The sequence below is a fragment of the Sinohyriopsis cumingii genome, chromosome 1, assembly GCF_028554795.1.
Source record: "Sinohyriopsis cumingii isolate HCF-2022 chromosome 1, ASM2855479v2, whole genome shotgun sequence".
NCBI classification, from domain to species: domain Eukaryota; kingdom Metazoa; phylum Mollusca; class Bivalvia; order Unionida; family Unionidae; genus Sinohyriopsis; species Sinohyriopsis cumingii.
In genome coordinates this window covers 192,954,478-192,970,698 of record NC_142961.1, presented here as the reverse complement: position 1 = coordinate 192,970,698, position 16,221 = coordinate 192,954,478, and the positions used below count along the sequence as shown (strand labels likewise).

At 32.9% G+C, this 16,221-nt stretch overlaps 1 protein-coding gene across 2 annotated transcripts in view; it reads right to left on the bottom strand.

The window, feature by feature from the left end:
• The window catches only part of LOC149808602 (protocadherin-like protein), a 52,864-nt gene extending 36,967 nt beyond the window's left edge, over positions 1-15,897 (bottom strand). The window contains exons 1-7 of one of the 2 annotated variants that reach the window (XM_089979810.1): positions 15,401-15,897; positions 14,797-14,871; positions 11,787-11,942; positions 7,629-7,707; positions 6,801-6,976; positions 2,163-2,342; positions 962-1,083 (exon numbers count right to left, since the gene is read on the bottom strand). In XM_089979810.1, the coding sequence (XP_089835936.1) occupies positions 962-1,083; positions 2,163-2,342; positions 6,801-6,976; positions 7,629-7,707; positions 11,787-11,942; positions 14,797-14,871; positions 15,401-15,470 (858 nt within the window). In that variant the 5' untranslated portion in view covers positions 15,471-15,897. The remainder of the gene's footprint in view (positions 1-961; positions 1,084-2,162; positions 2,343-6,800; positions 6,977-7,628; positions 7,708-11,786; positions 11,943-14,796; positions 14,872-15,400) is intronic. The other variant, XM_089979801.1, reaches the window with a different exon arrangement.
• Positions 15,898-16,221: the final 324 nt, after the last annotated feature.

Genomic DNA, 16,221 nt, shown 5'->3' with positions numbered 1-16,221 from the left:
TTTTGTAGGTGCACATTTGAAGTAAGGCCAAGCTGTAGACTCTATAGCCCAAATTACACCAGTCAATTATGCGCCAAATTAATTGAAATTAATTGTTTTTAAATACCTAAGATATATAGGGTCCTTTTAAAAAGCCAGGAAAACCTATGTGGAAATCCTGGAAAATATTTTTTCCTTAAAAACCTAACCCAATTCAAAATATCAAACTGTAGAGAGTCAGCTTAATACTAGTCTCGCTTAACTAAACAGTTTTTCTCGTAATGCCAGAACAAAGAGTTTGGGAAATTTTTTTATTTCAAAAGCTATTAAATCATCTGTAAAGATGAGGTGATGTCTTACTTACATGTAATATAGTTTTCAATATCTTTTTGGTTTTAACGATTGCAGAAATTGTTTCCCAAATTATTCGTGACAGTGATAGTTCTTGATGTCGTTTTACCTCTTTAAAGTTTACCACAATGCTTTTTTCCTGTCAAAGAGCAATGACGCATTTACCAGGCCCCATTATTGTGAAAGTCTCAGGTAATCACGATAGAATCTAGTAGAACGAGACTATGGTATGTATGTACTTCTATAGACTAGATTGCACAGGCGTTACGTTACATAAGATAATATCACAGCTTATTGTACAGTGAAGTAATCAGTTACATCACATAACGTAGCATCACATCTTAGTTTAAAGCGAAGAATTCATTAAAAATTTAATCTTTGTTCAATTCCTGTAAACTTTGCTAAAGCAAGATTCATAAAGATCACAATATCTTGTGGTGTCATCGAATGCCGTAGAGTAAGGATAAAAGGTCTCGTGAAATTCACTATATCATACATACTCGTGGAAGATGAAAATAAAAATAGAATCTAGCATGCATACTGGTGGAAGATGAATAGAGTCTATCTTATATACTAGTGTGGGAAAGGAAAATATTAACTATAAATTATTGTATATTAAATAGATACGTACGTCATTGTGTATGAAGATACAGAGCCGGCCGTTGGCTGTATTTGTGCAGATGTCCTGGATAGCAAATGTCAAACAGTGATAGCCTACTGCAGTTGTTAAGGTTTGACTAGCTTTAACTTCCTCTGGAATAAAAATAAATATAAACGTTATCATCGCTTTCTAAAGTGGCAATCATTCAGTCAGTTTTTGAATAAATAAAATAACTTAAAAATAAATTTCATAAGTACTTTTGATTACCTAATTAATCTAAACAAATTGTATTTATTTGGGAAATACATATACAACCTAATGACATGTTGATTTTAACGATTTGAATATATATATATATATATATATATATATATATATATATATATATATATATATATATATATATATATATATCACACGATTTATGTCAGCCAATAAATAAGAATTTATCATCGGAATTATGTAATAAAGGAACACAATAATAGCATAAAGACTGGATAGAAAAAAGAAAGATATGGTAGAATTTGATATTACAACAGTCAGGGCCGGATTATCCATAGGGCAAAGTGGGTAACGTCCCCAGGGTCCCCGAGGCTCTAGGAGTACCCGTATATTATCGTCTGATTTCACAAGCGGTATTGTTATTAGTACGGTAACCATATATATATATATATATATATATATATATATATATATATATATATATATATATATATATATATATATATATATATATATATACAGACAAGGCATGATAACTATAGGCCCCTATGTTGGCTGTGCACAGGGCCCACAAAGGCCTTAATCCAGCCCTGACAACAGTATAACCGAAAGAAGCCAAAACACTGAAATTCGACTGCAGCTTGAGGCAGATGGTATAATGGTGAGCATGAAAACTAAGAAAGGTCTGTAAAACTCAGAGCGAATGCAGTCTATCTGAGAGCTAGAAGTAACTGTCAATAAAAAAGGACAAAACCAGAGAAGATAGAAGTAACCCTAAATCAGTCTTACTCTAAAAGATGACATTCATTTATACAGAATGAGTACTAAAGAAAATCCTTGAGATCTAAAATCACGGGTATCGACCCTATCTTACAGAATTCATAATTCTAATACCATCACGGTAAAAAGGTTCCGGAAGATAATAATAATAGTAATAATAATAATAATAATAATAATAATAATAATAATAATAACAATAATAACAGTAATACTATTAACAGTAACTCACTGGTTGTAATGTCAAATGAGAAGTAGCTGCTTGTGCTAGTCATGGCATAGGTCAGCTGTGTAATGGTTGTGTCCGAAATATCAGGATCTGTGGCAGATACTGTATATATTCTGGTTCCTATAGCAATGGGTGGAGTCACTATAATCTCAGCATCTAGATTCGTAAAGGTTGGATTATTATCTGCAAAACAGAATTTATGTATTTATTTTCAAGTTTATTTTTGCTTGTGTATCCTGAAGAAAATGACGCCTATTATTCATACTAGTGAGATCATACACGACATACTCAAAACGTTATAAGGGCCCCGAGTGGCCGAGTGGTCCAAAACGCTCTCCTTTACGGATCACTGCCATCTCACCTCTGTCTGCGTAGGTTCGAGTCTAGGATTCGGCTAATGTGGGTATGTGAGAAAGCTTGCCTGTAGCTTCTCGTGGGTGTTGGTTCTTCTCGGGGTTTTCCTGGGTTCTTCTTCCACCATTAATACTGGCCGCCATGCATAGCCTATCGTGTGCTGAAAAATGGCGTTAAACCCCCAAAACAACAACAACAACAACAGAACGTTATAAACTTTAGTGATGCTAACCTCAGTAAAGTCGTCTTATCACCAAAAAAGCATCATTACTATTATTAATATAATTTGTTGTCGTCTGTCTGCATGTGAATGGTTATTTTGATTGTTTCAGGCATTGCTTGATTGTTCACTCAAATTCTATTTGGGAGTTTGCATTACCCGTTCAGAATGGCCGTAGCAGAGACTGCCTTTGTCAATCGTGAACAATTCAATGACTTCCAGGCTGTGCGGCTATTTCAATGATATGCAATGAATAGTCTCTTATTATGTTTAATGGCTATCACTGTAAAAACATTAATATATATAAACATACAGTATCTTCTGCTTGATAGTGGAACTTCAACTGAATAAAGAGACGGTAATTTAAAATAGCTTCATTTTGCAGGCCACTATCATACTGTAGTTTATTCAGGGATGCACATTCCTTTCTTTAGTATTTGGTTTTGACATTTTGCCCTTACCTATGTTATATAGCCAAGGCGGGTCATCCAACAAGTATAAACGTTCTTAAAAATTCACCCTAGGCGCCCCCCCCCCCCCACCCATGTAGTTATTTCAGGCGTGTTTGCACGCTGGACTACTCAAACCATACATTTACATTAAGATAGCAAGTAAGTTTTGATTACTTTCTCTGTACCTGCTACAGTAACGAATAGACCTGCAACAATGTGATAGTATGCCTTTAGACCATAAGGACAGACTATCTATTTTGCCTCAGTATGTTTTCTTCTTTTTTAAGAAAGATAATGGATATGGATATGCATTTATTTTTTCCTACAAATGAGGACAAAACCAGTTTTTTTCAAGTATAGCTAAAGTGTCATCTACTTGAAAATTTTAGCGGCCATTTTAAACATCAGTTCGCTAATCACTAGCATATAGTTCGTCCTAGAAACTTAGAATATAACTGTACTGGGCAGGGAATCAATAGCCGAATATGTATAATATGCAGGTTCTATTAAGGCTGAATCAAGAGTCTGCTGGGTTCTGTGATACAAAAACCCAATTTGTGTTTGTTTTTTAGTGTGTCTGCAACGAACATACATAATGTCCAGGTAAATAGAGGAAAGCTAATGCAACAAAACAGAAACATTTTAGAAAGGGCCATAATACATTTATTTTGATATAATTTCTGATTGATAAATAAGAGGCTATCGACTATGTTTCGTAATTTATTATTTGAAGAATTGTCACATGACCCATATCATATTATATCATATCATATGTCATATCATATCACGTCATATCATATCATATCATATCATATCATATCATATCATGTCATGTCTTATCATGTCATATCGTATATTATATCGTATATCATATAATATCGCATATTATATCATATCATATCACGTCACGTCACGTCACGTCACTCACATCATCATCATCATCATCTTTATTTCCTTCCATGGAAGATTACATGATATAAGAATAAATCATCTGAATACAATCAATAAATATTTAAAAAAAATAATTAAAAAAAAAAAAAAAAATAAAAAAAATAAAAAAAAATTCTATATTAGAATACAAATTCTTACACAATATCAATCAACAAAGTGTTCGTCAACTCATAAGTTGCAAGTTTCAGTACCTTATTTACAGAAGATAGCTGCACACTGCATGACAAAGTATGCTGCATACAGGACGAATAGCTTGGAGTTTTCTTTGTCGATTACTCCTGATGGTAACCTTTTACCTAAAAGATATTGTAGTTGCAGCTCATCTTCTGCATTAAATAACGTAATGTGCAGGCTCAGGGGAAATTTATCAGTAAGGAAATCCCAGAAAGAATTTCGAAAGTTCGACATATATATATGTTTGTGGAACAGCAGCCCATAGTTTAGCTACATATGTAAATACCTTAGTGTGTTGTCTGGTTTTAGCCGACTGCCACACTGAGGCAGGTCGTAAGTATTCGTGTATCGAAAAGAATCTATCAAAATCTGCTTGATTAGACATACGAACTCTCCAGAGGCTATTTTCAAGACCAACAATTTTTGACCTTACAATTTCTTTCCAATTATGTTTATCTGGAATTTCAGAATGATGTAAATAATCAGTTAGATACCCGAGCAAGTCAAACTTCTTTGAGGTATAATATAAATTTGAAATTAACCCGCAGCTTGACATGCATCCGCTCAGAATGAAGTGAAATAACGCAACGTTAAACACACGTTTAGTATGTACATTGTTAGGCATCAAACACAATCTGTGTAAAAACATCAATTTTCTTCTATCAATTTCGGACTGCGCTGATGTCCATCCTAGCATTCCCAGGGCAATGTCTGATCTTGTATGTATTGGAAAACCTTGTAAATGTTTGGCAAAATACCTCAGAGTTTTATCCAATAAAGCGAGGTCACTTTTTGAAATGTTACACCATAATTCACTTTCATAAAACATTGAAGGGAAAATTACCTTTTTAATTACATTTGCAGCAACCAAAGGATTTAAACCATTCGGTTTAATGCAATACCAAACAGACCGTGAAAAGATTATTTCCCTTTCTTGCATGCATCGAGTATTGCGTCATGCGACGTCAGCTTTGAGTTAATCCGGTGACCCATGTGTGTTGCCGAATCGGTAACCGGCAAACATGACGGGCCAAGATACCATTTCATATTGATATAATTCTTGTATTGGGGTCCGAAAATGATAATGTATGACTTTGTAACTCTAAGCTCGAATCGCCACTTATTACTGTAGTCGTTTGCTATATCTAACAGCTTTTGTAGATTGCTAGGATATATAGCCAAAAGTGAAATATCATCAGCTAGGGTTGGATTTCCCACAGCTAAGGATCCAATCTTTGCTCCAAATCCACTATTTTCTAACTGTAGCAGCAAGTCATTTATAAATATTGTGTACATCAAGGTTGACAAAACACCCCCTTGTCTCACTCCTTGGCCAATTGAGAACCAATCTGAAAATTGCCCATTTACAAGAACTTTAATCTGTAAATTTGTATACATGTTAAAAAATATCAAAAGGGATTTACCCGTAATTCCCAACGTGAATAATTTAAAAAGCAGTCCTTCGTGCCACACGGTATCAAATGCCTTTATTGTATCAAGAAAAGCAGCAAAAACCCGTGAACCCATGTTTACATTATATTGTACTGATTGCAACAGCACAAAACTCGCTGTTGTGCAGCCTAAACCTTTTTGGTAACCATGTTGTTGTGAACTGGGTATACTAGAATTAGTATCTTTGAGCCAAGTTACCAAACGTTCATGAATAATTTTCTCAAAGGTTTTGTAGATAACAGACAGTAAAGTAACAGGCCTGTAACTTTCGAGGGAGTTCTTTGATTTTCTGTTACCTTTGTACAGTGGTATTACTAACCCTTTTTTGCAATCTACAGGTATGTAAGATTGATCATATCACGTCATATCATATCATATCATATCATATCATATCATATCATGTCATGTTTTATCATGGCATATCGTATATTATATCGTATATCATATAATATCGCATATTATATCATATCATATCATATCACGTCACGTCACGTCACTCACATCACATCATATCATATCATATCATATCGTATCGTATATCATATCATATCATATCATATCATATAGTGTATCATATCTTATCATATTATATCACATCATATCATATCATATCACGTCACGTCACGTCACGTCACGTCAGTCACATCACATCATATATCATATCATATCGTATCGTATATCATATCATATCATATCATATCATATAGTGTATCATATCTTATCATATTATAACATATCATATCATGTCAATTTTATTAAAAGAAAAGAACTTTGTTTATGCAAAGAATTAACAAAAGATTGTTGTAATGATATTCTAAATCTTTATAACAAAATAGTAATTCGTTACAGGGCAAAACGATCATTGAAAGATGCACCCTTGCTCAGCTTTGGTTACGAATGTTGAAAAGAGCACGGTAAGAATCGAAACATAGTTTGTATTAAAAGTCCAGATTAATATCTGCACAGCTACCGACTCAAACCTGGAATATTCTAGAATTAAAATAACAACAAAAATGTAAAACAGAAATGTATACTTACTGACCCCATAGCGGGCCCTAATGGCATATGTATTACTCGACTCAGTTGTAGCCAAAGACCAGTCAAGAGTTTCACCCAAAGCCATGTAGGTCGGACGTAACTTGAAATGCATGGCTTGTGTTGCTGTGGAAATAGGTCCTGCTTTGTATGCTATCATTTCTTTATCTTTTGTGTACCTTTGTGTAGAAAATAGCCTTGTGTGACAAAAGTTTACTATACGGAATTATGCACATTTTATTTTGGTACTATACACAACTTCTGGCCTTATTCGCCCTGATACAACTTAAGCGTCTTCCCAATAATTACATCATTTGATAATAATAATAATAATAATAATAATAATAATAATAATTATTATTATTATTATTATTATTATTATTATTATTATTATTATTATTATTATTATTATTATACTGCTACTACTACTACTACTACTACTACTAATAATAATAATAATAATAATGATAATAATAATAATAATATCATTATGTTGTTGTTGTTGCTATTTCTGTAACTCTTTCATGTTCTTGCTTCTTGTATTGTGCTGTAATGGTTTTGCTCAAGAGCTGGGATAGATTAACCTTCTATAGCAAGCTCTTAATCCTTAAAGGAGTCAAGCTGTTAGTAATTCGACACATTTACATACAGTAAGCCGTTTGTAATCGTTACCATCAATGTTTTCTATATTGAAGAGAAGTTTTCTTGTCTCTCCCAGCTAGATAAAATATTCACCATCACCGTGGACTAGGTCATCGTGGAGAAAGACATGCAACAAGACAGAGACAAATAGACATAACGTAAATGATTTTACGTGTTAGTAACGCTTACCATCCTATATAGTCATTGGGTAAGACGGTGTATTGGGAACCTTTTGGTACGTTCATAGTAATGTCCGTATCTGACGAAGCTGAAATAGAAGAATTGCACTCGTATCCATAAAAGTCTGAAAGATAATGCATGGTTCGAAGACTATTCCTGATTTCAGATTCATGTGCATGACTTCCAAGACCTGGTTTTATTAATAATAATAATAATAATAATAATAATAATAATAATAATAATAATAATAACAATAATAATAATCTCTGTTTAACGTGGATAACACATTTGGTCATTAAAGATCCATCTGCTATGTTGTCCTGAATTGTTTTAACATATTATGTTATAAAAAAAAGTTATTTGCACACTCAGGTATGCTTGCACTTGTACCCGCACAGATTTACAATAATTTAATATATGTAACTATAGTGGATAACAGGTACATATGTGAACGATATACTACTATAAACATGTATACACATTTCAGCATGTCCGAAATCGTACATACATACATACATACATACATACATACATACATACATACATACATACATACATACATACATACATACATACATAGAACATAAAACATGCATATATTAGTTTTGGACACAACGATAAGCTTCTGGAAGGTTTTAGTATATCATTCTAGATGGCCAAGAAAGATTTTCCTGAATAAGGGTTTAAGTACAGCATGAGCATTTTAGTTAAGTATCGTCAGGGTAAGGAATTCCAAAGGGTGGGTGCTGCTACAGTAAAAGAGCTTTTGCAATCATAGGTTTTACTAAGTTGTTACATGTTGATTACGCTTAGTCGTTGATGATCTAAGTTCAGTTATGTTAAAGATATAATCTGAGGAAATATAGACTAGAGACTAGTATGTCATGATTTCTTTAAAATAGAGAATAAGTTCATGTCTAGGTAGGCACTGAAGAATCGAAAACAAACCAATTCGAGGAGTCGTAATAGGAAGTTTTAGAATTATTCAGACTGCCCTTTTCTGGAGTTGGTCAATTCTGGATAGATTATAACTTGATATGCGATACAGTCGTTGTTCTATTAATGGGAGCATGTATCCTAGGAAATAAAGTTCAGGCGACTGTAGATGTATAAATTTCGACAGTTAATTTAAGAAGGTTGTTCTTTTGACGATCATTTCACATATGTGATCGATATGCGTATTCCAACTGAGATAATGATCAATGTAGATACTTTGAAGTTTTGCTATTTAACACGAGACATGTCAACGTTATTCTGAGTTTGACGTAAATCCATGTTATTGATGTGCGGTGCCTTGTTCCGACTGTCATACTTTTAATTTTATATGCATTATTGCACGTTCGGTATTGTTGACAACAAACTTATCTATTAACTTTCAGTTAGATTCAGTTGAGTCAAAAGTTTAACTTAAAAGCAGTGCAGACTGGTCAACGAAAACAGCGGTGTTAGTGTGCACTTGCTACAAGGTTAAGTCAGTGATAAACGGGTAAAAAGAAAAGGCCCTAATATAGAGCCTTCATGAACACCACTTAAAGTATGATATGTTCTTCAATTATTGTTGAAATTACAGAAAGAACAGATATGGGTCAATAGTTGGATGGGTCTATTTTTTCCCTTCCCTTATGAATTGCAAATGACTGGAAATTTACAGGAAGTGATACTAGAGTTATTTAATTTTTTTCAATAAATCAGAGATTGATAAAGCCGACATTTTTAGAGTTTTGGGGCGAATTCCATCTAAACCCTTGGATTTGTTTCTGCATATGTTTTTGACAGTAACAATAGTATCCGTTATTGTAATTCGGGCGATATTAAAACTAACATAATCGATACCCTTTCATTCGCGAAAGCCGTTACGTTTATCTGTGTTTGACTCTAAAATTAGACCAGTCGAGTGTTTGGGAAATATTAGCAAATTAGAGGTTTAGCTGATTTGAAAAATATCGTGATGGTCACTTGCAACTAGTCTCTAATTTCACATTGACTGGTTTCGTTAAAAATAGTTCTCACAAGTGATTCCAGATGGACCTATTATCAGGGTTTCAAGCGATAACTTTTTTTTAAAAAAAAGGAAGGTTTACGTTTCGCAATGAGGGATCTGTCTCTGTTCCGGCATAAAGGTTAATAGGAAAATTATTTATGATAGTTGTTTCGTTTACGTTGCACCTCAGCGAATTCATCAGTATACCATTCTTCCTGTTTTGATCCTTGAAATCTTTCGATTTGTTTGGGGGCGTTTTATTTAGGATAGTATAAAAACAGTGGTTCCAGATAGACTAACCATAATCCGGGTCGGAGGTAGAGAAAGTTAATAAGCCATTATTTTGAGATAGTTAGCTGAGTAATTCATTTTCAGAATAGATTTTTACTTATGCAAAATAGAACCTGTGACTAACATACCTACGCATAGCATATATTATCTCTTAAAAGTACATGGACTAAAATGACTAAATATAGATGTATAGCGTATACGATCTCTGGGAGGACCTGGGACTAACACAAGACGAACACACGAACACATGCATACACACACACACACACATAAATACATACATACATATATATATATATATATATATATATATATATATATATATATATATATATATATATATATATATATATATGCTTTTGATAGAACCTTGGACGAACATGCATATAAATAGCATCTAATATTTTATTTATATTTAATTTGCATTATGTGTTGGCTTTTCTCCATGATTATATGTTATGTTTATCTATATTTTGTGATTGACCTTTCTCAGTAATCGAATTAAGAACCTGCATAACGAGATGCATCTATTTTGTAAACAACTCAATATATAGCTATATATAACTAAAGAGATTAAATATTCAGCTCATTAATATTGGAGGCTAAAATGTTAAATGCATCTAAGTTTAGAACATTAATTGTTTTACTTTGAAATTCCTGATCTTGTCGACAACTTAGAATATTTAGAAAGAAATTTGACCTACATCCTGGTTCTGTTTCGGTGTGCTAGTTTTTATATTAATGTTACTTACCTCATGATTATCAATTCTTTCCTTAACATACGATATGGAATCTTATTATTGTTTCCAATTTATAATTTGTATGGATTTATTTATTTTTAAAAATGACTCACTGGAATTACAAATTGCTCATTAATACTTTCTGCACTAGATAATTATTTTGAAATTATTGTAAATTCTTTCAAAACATTTTCAGATATATAATTGTGATACATCAAGACTGTTGGCACGTAGCACGTTCGAGGTTATTGACACATCTGCATATTCAATTTTGGATTTTTTCGGATTACGACTGGAATACATTTGGGACTCTAATCCTTTTTACTTGTGAAGAACTTTTACGACTATTAAGGATATTATTCACATTACTGTAAGTTCTTTTAAACTGGTCACTTTTGTATTCTTAGGAAATAAATTATTTCTTGAATTTTACAAGACATGTTAGTTTTCTCTCTTTCCCATTACTTAATTTAAGACCATATATGGAGTCCAGTATAACTGGTGGAGGAAGAACTCGAGAAAGCCCGGTAAGAACTTCCGACCTACGGCAACCTACTGGCAAGCTTTCTCACATACACACATCAGTAGTTCTGAGACTCTAAACAACAAGGACAGAGGTGAGCGCTTTAGACAACTCGGCTACCCGGCGCCCCTCTCTGATACGACCTGGGACTAACGTGTACTTATATAACATACACAGCATATACTATCTCTGATAGGTTACACACAAAATTGTAAATTGAAGTTTAAAACACAAAGCTTGACTTGCGACATAATGAAATTACAGACTGTTGTTTTTGCAACATTCTTTATTACTTGAATTCAATTTTATAAAATACGTAATTTCTGAAATCTTGAACAGATGCCGAATCATACGGAAGAGAGATTGGTACAAAGGGGAGAGAGGAACAAACGGACAGAGGAACATGAAGGAATATAAGCAGACAGAAGAAAATACAGGCAATCAAAACATAAATTATTTATAGATAAATAAATAGGTAGATAGAGAGATAAATAAATAGGCAGTTGTAGAAGAAAAAAAAACGACAGTTGCGCAGACTACAAATTAATTTTAAAATGTGTCCATTTTTTCCACAGGGGTATGTACGTAGCTAATAGTCGGCGTATGAATCGAATATTCAACGTCAGACCCACCTGCATTGAACTCCATAGATCCGACCAGCCTAAGTCCACCAGGGGCACCCCTCCATATATCAAATGTGATAGCACCTTTCTCACGAATGTAGACATTCCATTTTTCTATGACGCCACAGCAAGGGAATTTCGGCTGCGTAACTACATAAGCCACACCTACGCGAAGAATATATATATTGATGGAATGTAAAATGACAATTCAGCGTCGGTCTGACATGCGATAAGCAATATCAACTCTGGAGATTCAGTTATTATGATGTGTAACTAAGGTGGAAATAATTAAATACTTAGAACAGTGTATCCACTGTGTAGCCGTGAGTTGCATATTTTATAGCTGTATAATATTTTTAAAATGGTTATTAAGTAATGAATGAAATATTAAAGAAAATGTAAAGGGACATGTGCAAAAGTAGAAGGGTATGCGTTTTCAATATAGTGGCTTACGCAGTTTATTTCCGTATAATATCTTAATATATTACTAAGGGCATCATTGTGAAAAATTAAAAGTTGACGTGATCTACAGTTTTTGACATAGTTGCAAAAGGTATCTGTAACTGATAACGTCGTGGGAAATTATATAGACAAGAAACTTTTCTATTTTCCTGTTTTTCAACTTGCCAACATTTACACAGAATAACCGGATTGCTGTTTAATAGCAAAGCCATTTATAATAAAATAAAGATGAACAGATGAGAAAATGAAGTAAGAAAATGAAGTATAACTATTATTTGAAAAAAACTAAAAGTCACTCAGTTACCGTTTGTACTAGCTTATTAGACGAGTCCAACTGCAGCATCCACACACCCATATATGTGGGGGTATGATGAGCCTGCAGATCTGGGTCTATGCAGTTTTCTTAGGAATAATCGGTAGAAGAAATAGCATATACTCTTATGTGCAGGCGCATTGTGCTACGGAAGATAAGGATGTGTGTTGCTTGCAGTTTGATACGACTTATAAACGTGTACTAATGGTGCTAAATATTCTTGCATTACTTTATTTGCAATAGGGATTTTTATATATAAAAAAAAACAAAAACGCCAATAATGGCTCCTTCATACGCTTCCTTTTTAATGGGTAAATTAGAAAAAAGATTTTATTCAAAACGAAACGTTTGTTCCATCTGTTTGGCTTAGATTTTTAGATGACATGTTTATAATCTGGAACCATTCAGAAGAAGAGATGAAAACATTCATTGATCGACTACATCATTTTCACCCGACGATTAAATTTACTTATACTGTATCCAGTACGCATGTTTCATTTTCAGATGTAAATGTAATTTTAAAAAATATTGATAATACTTTGTCTACAAATGTTCATATTAAGGAAACCAATATGTAGTATATTCCTCATGTAATCCCATATCATGTAAAAATTGTATACCATAAAGCCAGGCCAAAAGACACTGACACATTATTTCAGATGATTGGCAATTAAAAAAATTAGTTGAAAGAATTTCAAAAAGTAAATTTGCATGTATACATAAAGAAATTTCAGCTTTTCGAAATTGTTTTTAGAGACAGACTTAAAGGCTACAACACAATCGACAATGTATTTTTCCAGCAATTTTTATATTCCACATAATTAAACAAAACTGCTTGATGCGTATATAACTTGTACCAACCTGGGATAAAATAAAATCGAAAACACATTTATAGTGAGCAGATATGCAAATGTTGCTTTTGCTAATTTTTCAGAGTTTTCTTTTGAAACTGAGCAGGAATGGTCATCAAATTAGACAAAAATACAGTCAACACTCCATGGGGCATAGTACGCCCAATAGTATCCAAGACAACATGCGCCAGAGATACAATCCGTTGCAAAAGCTGACTGTTTCCATGGGCATCCTCCACCTACGCTGTCCCATACCAGTAACCTATATTTCGTTTTAGATGGAAGGAAATCTGGTATCAACGAAACCATTCCCTTCATATCCTGAAACGCTGTACCATCGCACCAGTGTCCGGTCCGTGGAAGATTTTCTGTATTAATGTGGCTATAATAGGTCTATATGCTTATTTATTTCAATATCTACCATCACATATGCATGTGTGTGTGTGTATATATATATATATATATATATATATATATATATATATATATATATATATATATATATATATATATATATATATATATATATATTGTGGAGACACAAATAACAATAACGACCATTTAATATAAAACTAAAATGAAGGAATAAAAAAGAAGAAAAATAAAAATGTATCAATAAATAAATGTGCACTGGTTAGTACGTATGGAAAACAATGATATGGCAATTTTAATGTTAGGGTCGTCTGTCTGCAATAATGTCCATAATGATAAAAAAAAAGTTGACAGTGTTGTTCTAGATCATGCTAGATGCAATCCCAGCACAGTTTTGTCGATGGTACCGTTATTAACATTTAATGATTCACCTTTTGCATATGAAGTTCTATTTGATCTTCAGAAAACACATTTCACTATTAAATAAGTAACATTTAAATATGACATAGATAACCTTTGTACCTTCTTGAAATATCGCTGAGGTAATTAAATCAACTTCGTTTAAAATTCAATGGGCCTGATCAAGGCTAAAATAGAAACGAAGTTAGCAAAGAAACTTTAAAGGTTACTGCATAAATATGGAAAGGTCCCCTCGGAGTTTAACTTCACATCGCAAACAACTTAGAAAATATTCAAAGGAATTGATAGAAACCAAAGACAAAACAATTAAATAAAAATAAAAAATAAAAAACCATAAAAACATAAAAACATAAAGTCAAAGACTAACAAAATCCACACCCCATAAAAGCATGACATGTTTATACTTTTTCTAACACTTTCCTTGAAATTATTTAATCCTTCAATGAATAAATAGCATAATTTTTGCTTATATACACAAAATATGATTAATTACCATCCAGCAATGCACATGCCGATATTGGTTGAGATATAACAGGTTCACAATCAAACATGCATTACTTGAAATGATACACAACTAATTATTCCATTATCACTATCTCACCTATATCAGTACTTGGCGATTGAGTTGCAAAAGACGCTGGATCAGCTACTCCGACATACCCAATTGCAGTACAATCTGGAATAGATATTTTAATATTATTTTCCATTGTTTAAAGATATAGTATCTACTCTTGGAAATATTTTGTTATTAAATCTTGTTTTCAAATCATTTAACGATCTTTTGGAAATGATAACTATTCAGTGGTCTCACTTTTAGTTGTGTCACACGTTATATTATAATATATCTGTACCAATTATATCATAAGGTCTCTCTCTCTCTCTCTCTCTCTCTCTCTCTCAATTATTGAAACACATATGCTCATAAGGCTCATATGGCAAACTAAATCACCTTTTACAAAAGCACATGATTCCTAGGGATTGCGTTCGTCAGAGGACAAAATCATATATTGCACAAACCAAAAAATATGTGATGCAGAACTAATGTGAAAATAGTATTAGCTCATTCGGGCCCTTCTAATCCCGTTATCAAAAGGAAACACACACACTCACACTATCCAGCCATCCATCAATCCATCCATCCATCCATCTACACACACACACACACACACAAATACACACACATATATATATATATATATACTCACCTGAAGAAGCTACCGCATAAATGCGACCACTTAAGAAGAAAACGATCATGAACAATCTGCACACATTCATTCTAATCCTGTAGAATCGAAATATTTTAGGCGACTAAACTATATATCAAAACACAATATGTTGCAAACAGTTCACTTATGGAATTAGTAATCAGATTTTCTACAATGACAAATATTTTTCTTCAATGAGTTCACTTTCTCGAACATTACAGATTTCCGTAAACTAATGTTTTCAAAAGTACATCAGCATTACTGTCATACATTATTGTGTATATTTCGACATCGGTTGCCTTTCTTATGGAAAGAGGTAGGTGGCACTGTAGATCAATACGTCATTTGTTAAGATTGTCATAAACACGGTCACAGTCTATCAAATTAAGTCAGTATAAATGTCCTACAGACGCAGGTTGTAAACAACCTTCACAGAACGTGTTTCGAGGTTTTCTTTCATGTATATGGAGCTCAGTCATGTTCACAATTTGATATTTACTCTGAATATATTAGATCTTATTATCATGGATCTTTTTCTTGCTCTTTTTCCTCTAATATGAATCTTCATTCATTTACCAATTCATGTACTTTTTAATGAAGAAATTTACGTGCATATAAGTTAATTAAGATGATGGAGACAAAATAATATACAGGTCGTATGTCATGGCTTGTTTCTATTTATGCTAAAAAAAACAACACTTTATCGAGATATTATACAAGCATATGAGTAAATTAAAATTCCATGTTGAATAGCTTAATCTTAAAAATATGCGATTGGTGCAGATCATAAGATATACTGAAGAAAACCGAATTAATTCAGC